The sequence below is a fragment of the Carassius gibelio genome, chromosome A11, assembly GCF_023724105.1.
Source record: "Carassius gibelio isolate Cgi1373 ecotype wild population from Czech Republic chromosome A11, carGib1.2-hapl.c, whole genome shotgun sequence".
NCBI lineage: Eukaryota > Metazoa > Chordata > Actinopteri > Cypriniformes > Cyprinidae > Carassius > Carassius gibelio.
This window is the reverse complement of record NC_068381.1, coordinates 3,201,150-3,216,556: the sequence shown is the minus strand read 5'-3', so window position 1 is coordinate 3,216,556 and position 15,407 is coordinate 3,201,150. Positions and strand designations below refer to the sequence as shown.

The window sequence follows — 15,407 nt, the reverse complement described above, 5'->3', positions numbered from 1 at the left end:
ACAAAGAGAGAAAGAAAGAAAGAAGGAAAGAAAGAAAGAATTCTGCCATTAGCTGACGGTAGCCATTGACTTCCATACTACTTTTTTCTCTACTATGAAAGTCAATGGCTACCGTCAGCTGTTTGGTAACCACCATTCAACAGAAGAAGGAAACTCACAGAGGTCTGGAACAATCTGAGGATGACAGACTGATGTCAGTGACTGTCCCTTTAAAGTGTTTCTCACCAGCTTCTCTGGTGTCCACCACGAAGTCAGCCGTCTGGAAGGTGCGCCCCTCCACCAGCCCCTGACCGAACACCTTGACCCTGCGGGCGTCTCCGATCTCAGACTGGACCACGGTGATGGTGATGGGGCTGTTAGCCACGTGCCGGCCGTTCTTCTTGATGCTCACCAGGTGCTCTCCGACTTCTCTTGGGATGAAGGAGATGCCTGAAGAGGAAACCACCAACCATGTGTCATCAAAACCAAAGTCCCAGTCTGCAGGAAGAATCGGGCACATCTCCAGACCTACCGATGTGATTGTTGGGCTGCCTCTTGAGCAAACAGGGCTCATCGCGGCCAGACGGGGCTCTGATGCTCGCCGTGAGCAGACTGAGATCCGTCTCCAGGATATCCAGAGAGAAATCTGCAGCGGAGCCCAGCTTCACCTGAGACTTCCTCTTGTTGTCCTCTGAAGAGACCAAGAACATCAATACATCTTACTAGAGAAGTCAAGTAGACTCACTAGATAACTGCACCGTAAAGGTAAGTCCCTGCACTACAAACAGAGAAGAACTGTAATCATGGAAGTGAAAAAGAACTAGTTATCTTATAATATACAGTGGATAATAAACTTAAAATGACATTCCCAGAATTCCCAGTGTGACAGTTCACATCTGATGGGTTTTTTACTGTTTACTTCTTAGGTTTTTCTTATCAGTATAAACACATTAGGGATTAAATGAACAGTTGATGGTGTTTTGTATTTGTGTATCTTCTATGTATTTAAGAATTCTGTAAAGATGATGATGACAATAATAATAAGTGAATACATTTTACAAAATAAATAACAATAGCTATTATTATTATTATTATTATTATAAATAAAATGAATAATTATATTATATTATATTATATTATATTATATTATATTATATTATATTATATTATTTAATAGCAGATTGTCCAAGCTATATTTATAAAATGATAATAGTTATCGAATTAAGGAAAGATTAATCAATAAAGTAGCTTATTTTTATTATAATTATTATCATCATCATTAATAATTTATCATTAATTAACTATTATTAAATAATAAGAAAAAAATAGCTAAATAACAATAGCTATTATTATTATTATTATTATTAAATTAAATAAATAATTATTAAATAAATATATACATAAAATGATAATAGTTATCAAATGAAGGAAAGATTAATCAATAAAATATTATTTTTATTCTAATTATCATCATCATTAATCTTTTATCATTAATAAACTATTATTAAATAATAAGAAAATAACTAACTAAATAATAGCTATTATTATTATTATTAAATTAAATAAATAATTATTAAATAAATATATACATAAAATGATAATAGTTTATCGAACAAATTAAAGGTTAATTTAGAAAATAAATATTATTTTTATTATTATTATCAGTGATTAATTATTAATTAACTGTTAATTAACATAATAATAATAAACATTAAAAAACTATATATAAAATTAACAATTAGTATAAAGAACTTTATTAATATCATTATAACAGTTTATCGAATTAATGAAAAATAAATAAATAGCTATTATCATTAATAATAGTAAATAAAAGAACCAATAAAATAATAACAACAACAACAAAAATAAATATTATTATTGTTATTTATTATTATTATTAATAATAAATATAAATAAATGAAATATATAAAAACTATAGCCATTATTAATGAATTAATATTTACGTGTGTTACTATGCTGGTGTTTTGTATTTGTTTATCTTCTATATATGATTTTTTTTTTTTTTTTTTTTTTTTTCTTTGATTCATCAGGTGTCTTTCTCTACTCGAGCTGTGCCTTTTTTTAGTGGTTGTCAGTATTTTATAAAGGATTTCATAAATGGATTTTAGTACTTCAATAGGTCGGTACATAATTTATATTATATGTTAATGAAGTAAGTTTTTCCAAAATGTTCCCATTGATCTTGCGGCTGCTTTAATTGCTGTGAAAGTCATTATTTTTTTAACCCTTCACCTGTGATCCTGGCGGTGAAGGGGCTTCCTGCGATGTGTTTGTCATTGTATCTGACGAGTATATTGTAATCTCCAGGAAGCGTGGGCAAGTAGGAAACAGTGCAAGTGCCGTCTTTATTGTCCACACAGTTGATCTCAGCCTTGGACGGACCTTCAATGGCCAAATCAAGGCCGCCTGATGCAAAACACAAAACATCCAACAGAGTTTTCAGAGAAATGTTGTTTACTGTATATGGCCTGTGCATGTATGAAGTGTTCATACACACCATCAGACGCGTCTTCGGTGTAGATGGTGAACACTGCAGTTTTATTGGCGGTCCCAAAAACCAGTCCCGGGCCGTACGCTGACACATTAGCACTGCTGGAGCTGTTGACGTAGAACTGCAGAGGACTCTCTGATACGAAAACAACACAGACAGACAAACAACTGAATGGAAACTTTATAATGAGGCGAAGCAGGTGCTGAATATCAGTGTTTGGAGAAGTAGAGATTATTCTCAGAGGTGTTTTTATAATGAAATGCCATATACGTTTATATGTGAAATCTAATTTTTTCCCTTTAAGTTAACAGCATATGTGTGAACTTCACTGAAAAAATAAAACAGCATATGTGTGAACTTTTTTTTTTTTTAAATGTAAATATTGGAAAAATTTCATTTGGCCTTTGATTGACAGGAACATACAATATCCTTTTAAAATAATTTAAATAATAACAATTTTTATATAAGTATTTTTTTCTTTCTTCATTTTTGGATGAAATATTACCTAGAGATTTTTTTGAGAGGTTAACAGAGAATATTATATTAATATATTAATTATATTAATATATTACAAATTTGCCTTCATTTTGTATGTCTTTGTCTGTGTTGTTTGTTTATAGGTTGCAAATATATATGTTTTGCTGCTTATTTGCAAATAAGAAAACCTAATAAAAATATTTACTTGATTTAAATTTTTTTTTAAATAATGGGTAATATTTTTGTATATAAGTATATTATTTTTTATAATAAAATATATTATTATTACTTATATATTTATTATTTATTATGACAAACCAACAAAAAAGTTATTTATTATTATTATTATTATTATAAATTGATAAAACAAAATAAAATGAAGAAAAACTACACAAATAAATAAATAAATAAATAAAATATAAAATAAAAATATTGAAAAATCAAGCAAAACAATCTGTCTTTGTCTGTTTTGTTAGTTTGGTTGCAAATATATATGTTTTGTTGCTTATTTGCAAATAAAAAAAACTAATAAAAATATTTAATTGAAAAATGGGCAATATTGTTGTATATAATTATATAATATTTTATAATAAATTGTATTATTATTACGTATATATTTATAATTTATTATGAGGAACCAACAGAAAAATTTACAAATAATAATAATAATAATAAATTAATAAAACAAAATAAAATAACGATTTCTACAAAAAAAATAATAACATTATTATTATTATAATAAATTGATAAAACAAAATAAAATGAAGAAAAACTACACAAATAAATAAATAAATAAATAAAATATAAAATAAAAATATAGAAAAATAATGCAAAAAAATCTGTTTAATCAGAATCTGGATGACGTCATGTGGACATGTAGGCACTCCTAACAACTCTATAACGCATTCTTCCTGCCTTATGTGGAGAAATGACCCCATGGGATGAGGCTCGACTCTCACAATCATGTGATATTGACTGAGGTTTCTGATGGCAGCCTTAAAACAAGCACCTACATGAGGATCTGCAGCAACACAAGAGCTCCTCACAGATTCCTCACGGCTGAAGTCACCATGAGATCTTTCACCACGCTAAATAAATCAGCCCAAATCTACTGAAAGGTGAAGCCTCCTCAACCTTCACCCAAACGCTTCCGTGCAGCTCTGGGACTGAACCGAAAATCCTGACAGCACATTCATTCATCACACAGACTGTACGGCTCACTCTCACGCACACTTATGCACCTTTGTTCCAGAAGCTAGTATTAAAGGGTTAGTTCACTGAGAAATGAAAGTCGTGTCTTTCTGAACCCATATGACTTTCTATCTTAAGCACAAAATGAGATGTTTAGCAGAATGTCCGAGCTCTTTTCTGTGCAACAAAAGGTCACCATATGCTTTCATAATATGGAAAATTGCAGCAAAATCAGACTAAGAAACTCTTATTATTATAATTATGAGATTCTGTTTTTGTGTGAAATAATGCATAAACCGCAAAAAAAAAAGAAATTTTAATGAAAATGTATATTTATTTTCTAACAAAAAAGAAAAGAAAGGAAGCCTTTTTTGCAGTGTATTATATTACCAGAAAATTAAATTTTTTTAATAATTTAAATTATGCTTTTGAATAAATTTAAATATTTCATAAACTGCCAAAAAAACAAATAATAGAACATTGAATGAAATTTATATTTATTTCCTAAAAATAGACACAATTTCCCCCTTTTATTCCAATTAAGATTTTTTTTGCATTCTGATATAATACCACAAGTCATACTTTTAGAATAATTTAAATGGATTTAATTTTACTGTGATATACCACCAGAAAGTTATAAAGCTTATGTAAGTTTAAAAATAATTGTATTTACTTTTAAAAAAAGTTTGTTGTTTCATAAAGTAAATATAGTAAATATATATATAAAAAAAAAAAAAAGAAATTAGGCCTATCAAGATTTGTTTGCAATGTGCCAGACAGTGATACTTTTAAAATATTTTAAATTATAATTTTTAAACAATTCCTTTTTTTCTCTCCTTTGATTTGGGGTGAAATATAATAATTAATAAAATCTATATTAAATTATATTTATACGTTTTTGCTAAGGTACCAGTTTATATTAGCATTAATAGAAATAAAAATACTACTAATAATAAGAGACAGCAGTTTATGTTGTTGTATAATGAACAGATGGTGTCTGGTGTCTGACCTGGGATGTGTGTCCCGTCGTATTTAATGTGCATTTCATGGAGTCCAGCCTCTGTGGGCGCGTACTTCACGGTGACTGTCCCGTCTTTGTTGTCCATGATCTCCGGTCGAGCGGTTTTACCGGACGGCATCTGAACCTCACCTGAAGACAAACACTGAGAGATTAGACTGGTTTCTGAACAAATATCATCTCTGATATACAGGTCAACACTTCTAGTGTGAAGCGCCTTATCAATGTCACAAAATATAACATGTCTAGTAGATAAGATTCAGTAATAAATGAACGATAGATAGAACGATAGAACGATGGATAGATGGATGGATTGGATAGATAGATAGAACAAATTAATAAACGAAAAATAGATAGAACGACAGATAGATAGATGGATGGATGGATGGATAGAACAAAGTAATAAATGAACGATAGATAGAACGATAGAATGATGGATGAATGGATAGATAGATAGATAGATAGATAGATAGATAGATAGATAGATAGAACAAAGTAATAAATGAACGATAGATAGAATGATAGAACGATGGATAGATGGATGGATGGATGGATGGATGGATGGATAGATAGATAGATAGATAGATAGATAGATAGATAGATAGAACGATAGAACGATGGATGGATGGATGGATGGATGGATAGACGGATGGATAGATAGATGGATGGATGGATGGATAGATAGATAGATAGATAGAACGATGGATGGATGGATGGATGGATGGATGGATGGATGGATGGATGGATGGATAGATAGATAGATAGATAGATAGATAGATAGATAGATAGAACAAAGTAATAAATGAACGATAGATAGAATGATAGAACGATGGATAGATGGATGGATGGATGGATGGATGGATGGATAGATAGATAGATAGATAGACAGACAGATAGATAGATAGATAGATAGAACGATAGAACGATGGATGGATGGATGGATGGATGGATGGATGGATAGACGGATGGATAGATAGATGGATGGATGGATGGATAGAACGATGGATGGATAGATGGATGGATGGATGGATAGATAGATAGATAGATAGATAGATAGATAGATAGATAGATAGATAGATAGATAGATAGATGGATGGATGGATGGATGGATGGATGGATGGATGGATGGATGGATAGATAGAACGATGGATGGATGGATGGATGGATGATGGATAGATAGATAGATAGATAGATAGATAGATAGATAGATAGATAGATAGATAGATAGATAGATAGATAGAACGATAGAACGATGGATGGTAGGATGGATGGATGGATGGATGGATGGATAGACGGATGGATAGATAGATAGATAGATAGATAGAACAATAGAACGATGGATAGACGGATAGATAGATAGATAGATAGATAGATAGAACAATAGAACGATGGATAGACGGATAGATAGATAGATAGATAGAACAATAGAACGATGGATAGACGGATGGATAGATAGATAGATAGATAGATAGAACAATAGAACGATGGATAGACGGATAGATAGATAGATAGATAGATAGATAGATAGATAGATAGATAGATAGATAGATAGATAGATAGATAGATAGAATGATAGAATGAAAGAACGATGGATAGATGGATGGATGGATGGATGTTTAAAAATAGTTTCATGCTTCATTGCAGTTTTTTTGTGTTAATAAACAAATAAATAAACAAAAGTTGTAATATACATTTTTGAGGTGTATTTTGCATTACATTAATGAGAATTTTGGAGAAAGTAGGTTTATAGTTACATGAAAATATATAAATATATATATATAAATAATAATAATAATGATCTTTGATTTTCTTTTTTATTTTGGGGTCAAATATGACCAATTAAATGTTTTTTTTTGTTTTTTTTGATTTGACCAAATCAGTTTCAAACTGAACACAGTCACTAAGAGTTTTCTTGCTCCAGGTGTCTTCTGCAGTCTCTCACCTGTGATTTCCCCCTTCCTAAAGGTGAAGGGGATCACCATGTCGAAAGGCCTGTACCCCGTCCCGTTCACGCTGTTGGCAGGATTATACCCCCCCTCTGTGACCTGCGAGGCAGAAATCTGAGTAAATGAGAGCGGACGCTACAAACACATCCGTTACAGCGGCCTGTCGAACATTTCCACGGTCAGTCAATCTGTGTGATCCATTCTGAGAGCCACAGACATACAGCCCCGAGATTCAGCCACAGCAGAAGACAAACGTGTGTTAGACACCAAACGCTGGGAGAACACCTGACAACGCAAAGCGGCCTGGAAGAGAGAGGAGAGAAATCCCCCAAACCATGGGAAACTTCTGAGAAAGAAGAAGAATGATAGTGTGCATAGAAGAAACATGTCGAGACATCAGATAAACAACACTTTCTCTTTTACCCTATTTCACCTGGAGGGAATGATGTCATCACTACCATGAGACTCTATCTATCAGCAGCCAATCAAAACCTAGCCAGCAGACTAACTAGACAAACACTATAATGCTCTCTAACACGCTTCATTTCAGTGTCTTCTGAGTGTCCTTAGCTAAAAAGGCAACCCAAGAATGACTAAATGCATCCTAAATTATGAATAATACGGACAACAATCCCAAAAATAGCTAAAGATCAATAAATTGTGCTGTTTTATGTATACTACTGCTCAAAGATTTGAGATTTCTGCTTTCGGAGGAAGTCTCATCTACTGCATTTATTTGATGAAAAATACAGCAAAAACAGAATAAAAATGTTAATATTATTAGAATTTAAAATTAATGTTTTCTACTTGAAAATATTGTAAGATGTAATTTATTTCTGTGATCAAAGTTGTATTTTAAGCATCAGTCTTCAGTGTCACGCGATCTTCAGAAATCATTTTAATATGCCGATCTGGAAACATTTCTTATTATGGATGTAGAATGTTCGTGGATATGGTGATACATTTTATCGTTCAGGTTTCTTTGATGAATATAAAGTTCAAAAGAACAGGATTGATTTGAAATAGAAATCTCTTGCAACATTATAAATGCCTTTACATGCACTTATGCATCGTTGTGGAATCCGAGTATTAATTTCTCAAATGTTTGTGAACAGTAGTGTATATTTTTAAAGCCGAGAGTCTCAAGCGTTTCAAAGATCTGCTTTGTGGTTTTGGAAATGTTACATTTTATGAACAAAACCACATCAGGGCGGGAGAGTTCTGCACAGACTGAGGTTAATGTCTTAATAATGACCAATTTAAAACTGGTGTCTGCTCCAAACACAACTAGACGAGCGTAGAGTTTCCCTCTGCTTCTGTCATCAGTGCAACGCACCAGAGCGTGTTCAACAAAAACAATGCTAGAGTGGACAAAGACCAGGAGGAACTGAACAGAAACCCTGTTAAACAAAGGACAGACATCAGGACAGGGAGGTGACCGGCTGGAAGCTGGAGTTCAGTGCAAAAGCTGAAAGAGAGCGAAGGGTGACGGGGTGAGACGTGTGTCTTTGTACCCAGGGCTGGAAGCCGACGCCTGCTGCTGCCTTTTGCTGCTGGACTGACTGCTGCTGCATCATGGGAACTTCATCTGTAGCCTGGGAAATGATAGGTTTGGACATGAAGTTTCAGATGCATGAGGAACACAAAGAGACATACACAGATGCACCCGGCAGATTGGGCCAATCCTGTTGGAAATGAGTTGTGGTTACAGAACTCCAGCAGACAGATACTGAAGCTACAGAAGGGTTAACTGTACAGTATTACTGTAACCAAGTCAAGCAGTTTACACAGACGTCTAATGCAAACAAATAAATATAAAAACCCTAACCCTAAAAAATAAAAATCTAATGCAACGTTTCAGTTAAAAACTGTAATTGTGATAAAAAAAGAAAGGAAGGAAAAATATTTAGTCTAGAACTGTGTGATAATATATATGTAATTATAATAATAATATTAATAAAAATAATAATAATAATACATATTCAATACTCATTGACATATAATTAAAATCTTTTGGGTCAAACTGTGCATCAATTAAAAAAATATATTATAAATAATAAAAATAATAATAATAATAATAATAATAATTAATGCAGCTATGCACTAAATTTATATTTTTATTTTTAAATTGTACTGTTAAAAAAATCTTAAATATTTGTTTTTTACTTTACAGTAAAATATATTATACTAATAATATTTTATTCTAGAAATAGTTTAATTTACTAATTTTATTATTAATAATACTAATAATATTCAATAATCATATTGATATATAATACAAGCATTTAATGCCAAACTGTGCAGCAACTGAAAAAAAAACAATAGTAATAATAATACAGATATAAACAATATATCCGATTTAAAGTTTAGATATTATATTAAATTACACTAGTAATATTTCTTATTGTTTCATAGTTTTATTACAACTAATGATACTAATATAAATTTTGGGATATTATTTACTAATATTACTAATAACATTTTATTATTATCATTATTAATAATATAACTATTAAACAAAATAAGGAATATTACTATTGTAATACATTTTACTGTAAAATAAAATAAAGTGTTAAAGAAAACTACATTTTACAGTCAACTTTTAACTTTTAAATTCAAATACCTATAACGTTGCATGTATTTAATTAAATCGCAGCCATATCATCCATTTATCGTGCCGCTCTCTGAGATGCATGATGTTTTTAATTGTGTTATGAATTTAATGCATTAAATCGAGCTTGCATTGCTTGGAGCGTTTGCGTGCATGTTTCGGGTCTTAATCAAAACCTTACTTTAACATCACGAGACGACAAAACATTACTGAAAGGAGTGCGATCATTTGTCTTGATAATGCAAAGAAACTACATCTTAATGCAAGAATACGAGCTAAACAATGAACTCCAGATGAGGATATGATGACAAAAACGCACTGAACCTTCCTGTATCTATTCCAGCGCCTTAAAAACCTGAAGTCTAATCTATAAAAAAACCAGAAACTCAATATGTTTCTCGTTACGAGCTAATGTTATCAGCGCTTGCTTCTCACCGTGACTTTGAAGGGGCTCTTGGGGATGTTCTCCCCTCCAAAGCGCACATAAATCACATACGTCCCGGGTTTAGGAGCTGTGTAGAAGATGTCAAAAGTCCCGTCTTCATTCTCGATGACTTCTGCTTGTACTTCAGTGCCGTCTGGAGTGAGGATGGTGCAGGAGACCTTGCCCTTCCCCGCTCCTTTAGTGTTCACCACGAAGCCGACCTCCTCTCCGATGCCGATGGTCGGCCCAACGCCGGGTCCTGAGGACACACAGATCCCAATGCACGGGTGAACATCTACTAAAGGCCTGTTTTTGGAGTTTGAATCATACAAAAAGTCACGTATTACCTGTGACTGAACACTTGCTGGCGTCTCCTGAAGCGGTCGCTCTCACTCTGTAAGGAGAAGTCGGGATCTCGTCTCCGCCGTACTTGATCACGATAGTATAACGGCCGGCTTTATCCGGCACGTAAGACACTTTGTAGGTTCCATCGCGGTTGTCCTGAATGTTGGCTTTCTTGGGTTTCCCATCCTGGTCCTGAAACACATGAAAAACCAAATGAGATGAGACCCTCCATCCTCCGGGAACAGAGACAGAGAGATGTGGAGGTCCTCAGATGAACCGAGGAGCAGTTTAGAAATATTATAAATGACAACGAGAGGAGCTTTATCAGTGAGAAATAGGACGGAGGAGTCCCTCTAGATTTCCAGCTGCAGTTTGGCTTTTATCAGATGTCCATTTATCTCACCGCTGGCCTGCTGCTTCGGTCTCAGTCAATATATTTAAGGAGTTTGAAACTCATATATTAAAAAATACTTCATAATATATTATTACATACTACATTTAAAAATAAATAAATAAATAAATAAATAAATAAATAAATAAATAAATAAATATAAATATATATATATATATATATATACACATTTATATATTTATATATATATATATATATATATATATATATATATATTAAGTTGATATTATACAGTATTTTTAAGTATATAATAATTATAATTTTAAATAATTATACATTTTTATAAAAATATACTGTATAATAAATTATTACAATATAAAAAATACTAATAATACTAATAATTCAATATAATTTTTAAATTATAGAATGTATTATTAAGTTAATATCATACAGTATTTTTAAGTATATAATAATTATAATTTTAATTAATTATAAAATTTTTATAAAAATATACTGTATTATTACAATATTAAAAATACAAAAAAAAAAAAAATTTAATTATAGAATGTATATAATTTAAAATTTTAATTTTTATACAAATACACTCTATAACAAATTAAAATATAATTTTAAAATACTAACAATTCTAAATCATGTTACTAATAATGTAATATAAATTGTATAATAGAATATTGCATAAAAATATACAATAACTTTAAAATACTACCAATAATATAATATAATATAATATAATATAATATAATATAATATAATATAATATAATATAATATAATATAATATAATATAATAAATAATATAATATAATAAATAACATAACACAACATAACATAACATAACATAATATAACACATAGAATTACAACCACCAATCAAAAATAATAATAATTGCAGAATAATAGAATAGTTCACCGGAGCAGTTACTCAAAAGATTAAATAACAAGAGGACGATGCATGAAAGACATCTTTTGCAATATGCTACTATGTGTTAATCTCAGATCCTTATTCATCTTTTCCATCGTCAGTCAGAAACTAAATCGAAGTGTGATTTCACAGTCTGTTGGCTGACTGAAAACATTCAAATCGACCTCAAGAGATAAACGAGACTCCACTGCTTGAAGAGGAAGCTGAGACGGGAGACGTCAGGACTCACAGTGATCTGCACTGACAGCTGGCCCTCGCCGGCGTCTCTGGCGTCGATGGTGAACTCGACCGGGACGCTGGCCGGGAGGCCGGTGGTGAGCCCGGGGCCGCTGGCACGCACCTTACTGGCATCATGAGTGGGCTGAACACGCAGCTTGAACGGACTGAAAGACACATTTGCAGGATTGGTTTGATCTAGTGAACGCTAGCACTCACAGCCTGAGTGAATCTGACACCGGTACCTGTGTGGAACTTCCTCGTCTGCGTATTTGACCGCGACGGAGTACGAGCCCTCGACCGACGGCGTGTAGGACACTGTGTGTGTGCCGTCACCATTGTCTGTGACTTCAGCTGATTCGGCTCTACCTGCAAACAACAACAACAGCCCAGATATATGATCAGTCTGCCTTATTTACAAAGTGACAACTGCTACGATCACAGAAAACTAAACATGCATTAAAGTGAGAATGATTCGACAGCACACTTCAGTTAGAAACATGTGTTGCATGAAGTTGGAAAATAATAAATAAATAAAAATCAATCACATTTAAGAATATACTGTGCAGCAAGCTAGTATTTAATTCAGAACAAAGCTATAAATTAAAAAAAATATATAAATAAATACATAAATATATGTGTGTGTAAGCGTACTGTAAATAAATATTTTAAATAAACATTTAAACCAAATAAATAGTTATTATGACTATTAAATAAAGTGTGTATATTAAATATGTGCAGTATGCTAGCATTTAATTCAGAACAAAATAAAATACAAATTAAAGTGTTAACATATATTGCACTTTTTAATGCAGAACAAAATAAAACTAAAAAAAATATAAAAAATGATTAGTTTTTTTACATATATATACTGTGCAGTAAGCTAGTATTTAATTCAGAACAAAGCAAAACAAAATGAATTAAATAAATTAAAATAAAGACATAAATATATATGTGTGTAAGCATACTGTAAATAAATATTTTAAATAAATATTTAAGCCAAATAAATAGTTATTATTATTGAATAAAGTGTTAACATAGATAATGTGCAGTATGCTAGCATTTAATTCTGAAAAAATAAAATAAAATAAACATTCAAGTGTTTACATACTGTATATTGCACTTTTTAATTCAGAACAAAATAAAACTAAAAAAGCATTAAAAATGTATAGTGTCTACATATATATACTGTGCAGTAAGATAGTATTTAATTCAGAACAAAGCAAAGAATACTATTAATTAAATAAAAATAAATATATAAATACATAAATAATTGTAAGTGTATACAGTCTAGTATGATAGTATTTAAGAGCAAAGACAATAAATACATATTTAAAATAAATATTTTAACCAAATAATTAATAAATAAAGTGTTTACATATATTCTGTGCAGTATGCTAGCATTTAATTTTGAACAAAAACAATGTAGTGTTTACATAAATTGCATTTTTTAATGCAGAACAATATGAAACTCAAAAACAAAGCCTTGAAAATTAATAGTTTCTACATATATACTGTGCAGTAAGCTGGTGTTTAATTTAGGACAAGATAAATACATGAATAAATAGCATGTTTACCTAAATGCTCTGGAGTATGGCAGTACTTAATTCAGAAAAAAAGAAAAGTTAAATAAATAAAAAAGCCCAACTAAAAGAAAAAAGGCGGTGTGATTTAATGCGTGTTTGTACCTTTAGGTCCAGTCACAGCCACAGAGAGAGGAGCAACACCAGCTTTACTGCAGTCTACAGTGAAGGATTGTGGGATATTAGCTCTCACTCCAGACCCGACACCAGGCCCAGAGATCTTCACCTTCCTGGAGTCAACAACATCCTTCACCGGCACTTTAAACGGGCTTCCTACAACGCAAACAAGAATAAACACTTTCCGGTTCAGACATTGACTAGTGCGTCTCCATGCATGCTCATGCAACTCAAATAGAGCTAGAATAAGATAAAAAAGATTTACACAGAAACGGGTGAGAAGTTAAATGATAAGTAACAACAAGGCAGTAATGACAACTAAAGCAAGGTTTTTATATATTGTCGTTTGCAGAAACAGACTGCCACAATGCATTGATTCACTGCGTATACTAAGAGAGTTTGTTTCCACAAGCTTGTAATCTGATAACTCAACAAGTCCTCTAAAATATAGCTCTTGTAACTTCTATAGACTTGATTTAAACGATCTGGAAGAGGCATCCGTGTGGGAGACTCGCACTATGTGGTCTTGGCACGGCGAATGTTTTCAGTGAAACGCCAGCTCGTAACGTCCAGCTCCTGCTCTTCTCAGACGCGCCAGATCTCGTTTCCCGGGTGTAATACTCATGAAAACTCATTTGCGGGGGAAACTGGGACTCTGGTTAAAAACATGTCAAGTTGCATCTCTCAAAGCTCCGGTTTATGCTTCCTTCAGGTCTGGACTTTAAGTGGTGCACAGGGGATAGAAAGAAAGAGGCAGGTCACGTACCGGAAATGTGCTGTCCTCCGTACGTGATGTTGACGTCATACAGTCCAGGCACATACGGGGTGTACTCAACACTACAGCTGCCATCTTTGTTATCTTTGCAGGACATTTTGGACTCGGATGGACCTTCTATAGTTATTCCCAAACCACCGACACCAGCTCCTCTGTACGGATCAAAGACGGGTGCTTAGACAATATCAGATTGTCATTATAGCATGTTTGTGATTATATACAGAACAAGATTTAAACTACTATTCAGAAGTCTGAAGTTGGTAAGATTTTTTTTTTTTTTTTACTTTTTTTACTTTTTTTTCTAACGTTCATTTATTAGATAAAAAATAAAGTGAAAGCAGTAACTATATTTCAAAATAAAAATATTAAAAATATTATTAAAAAATATCTAAAAAATATTTAAATTACAATTTAATATAAAATATTACAAGTGTAATTTAAGTATCATTAATAGTATTATTTTTTATTTTATTTGTAAATTAAGTAAATTGTTCGGAATTTTTTTTTTTTTTTTTTTTTACTTTATATGTACTTTTATTCATTTTTATTTTAGTTTACCTATTATATTTCAGTTACAGGAAATATTTAACATATCCATTTAATTTAACTAAAATAAACTAAGTTAAAACTAATTTTTATTTCAGTCAAAGTTAATTTTATTTCAAGTTATTAAAATGCTTTAGTTTTAGTTACATATAATACCATATATTTAAAATCACTGTTTTCTATTTGAATATATATTCTATAATTTATTTCTGTGATGCACAGCTGTTTTTCAGCATCGTTCCTCCAGTGTTCAGTGTCACATGATCTTCAGAAATCATTTTTATATACTGATTTACTCAAGAAACATTTCTGATTATTATCAATGTTGATAACAGTTGTGCTGCTTCATATTTTTGTGGAAATCGTGATACATT

General features: G+C 31.7%; 1 protein-coding gene across 2 annotated transcripts in view; it reads right to left on the bottom strand.

Annotated features, from left to right (window-relative positions):
• LOC128022028 (filamin-B) overlaps positions 1–15,407 on the bottom strand; it is a 78,224-nt gene that overhangs the window by 15,589 nt on the left and 47,228 nt on the right. The window contains exons 23-35 of one of the 2 annotated variants that reach the window (XM_052609231.1): positions 14,479–14,639; positions 13,701–13,868; positions 12,258–12,381; positions 12,026–12,179; positions 10,506–10,695; positions 10,170–10,417; positions 8,638–8,718; positions 7,120–7,222; positions 5,169–5,309; positions 2,498–2,626; positions 2,233–2,406; positions 512–670; positions 226–429 (exon numbers count right to left, since the gene is read on the bottom strand). In XM_052609231.1, coding sequence (XP_052465191.1) covers positions 226–429; positions 512–670; positions 2,233–2,406; positions 2,498–2,626; positions 5,169–5,309; positions 7,120–7,222; positions 8,638–8,718; positions 10,170–10,417; positions 10,506–10,695; positions 12,026–12,179; positions 12,258–12,381; positions 13,701–13,868; positions 14,479–14,639 — 2,036 coding nt within the window. The remainder of the gene's footprint in view (positions 1–225; positions 430–511; positions 671–2,232; positions 2,407–2,497; positions 2,627–5,168; positions 5,310–7,119; positions 7,223–8,637; positions 8,719–10,169; positions 10,418–10,505; positions 10,696–12,025; positions 12,180–12,257; positions 12,382–13,700; positions 13,869–14,478; positions 14,640–15,407) is intronic. The other variant, XM_052609233.1, reaches the window with a different exon arrangement.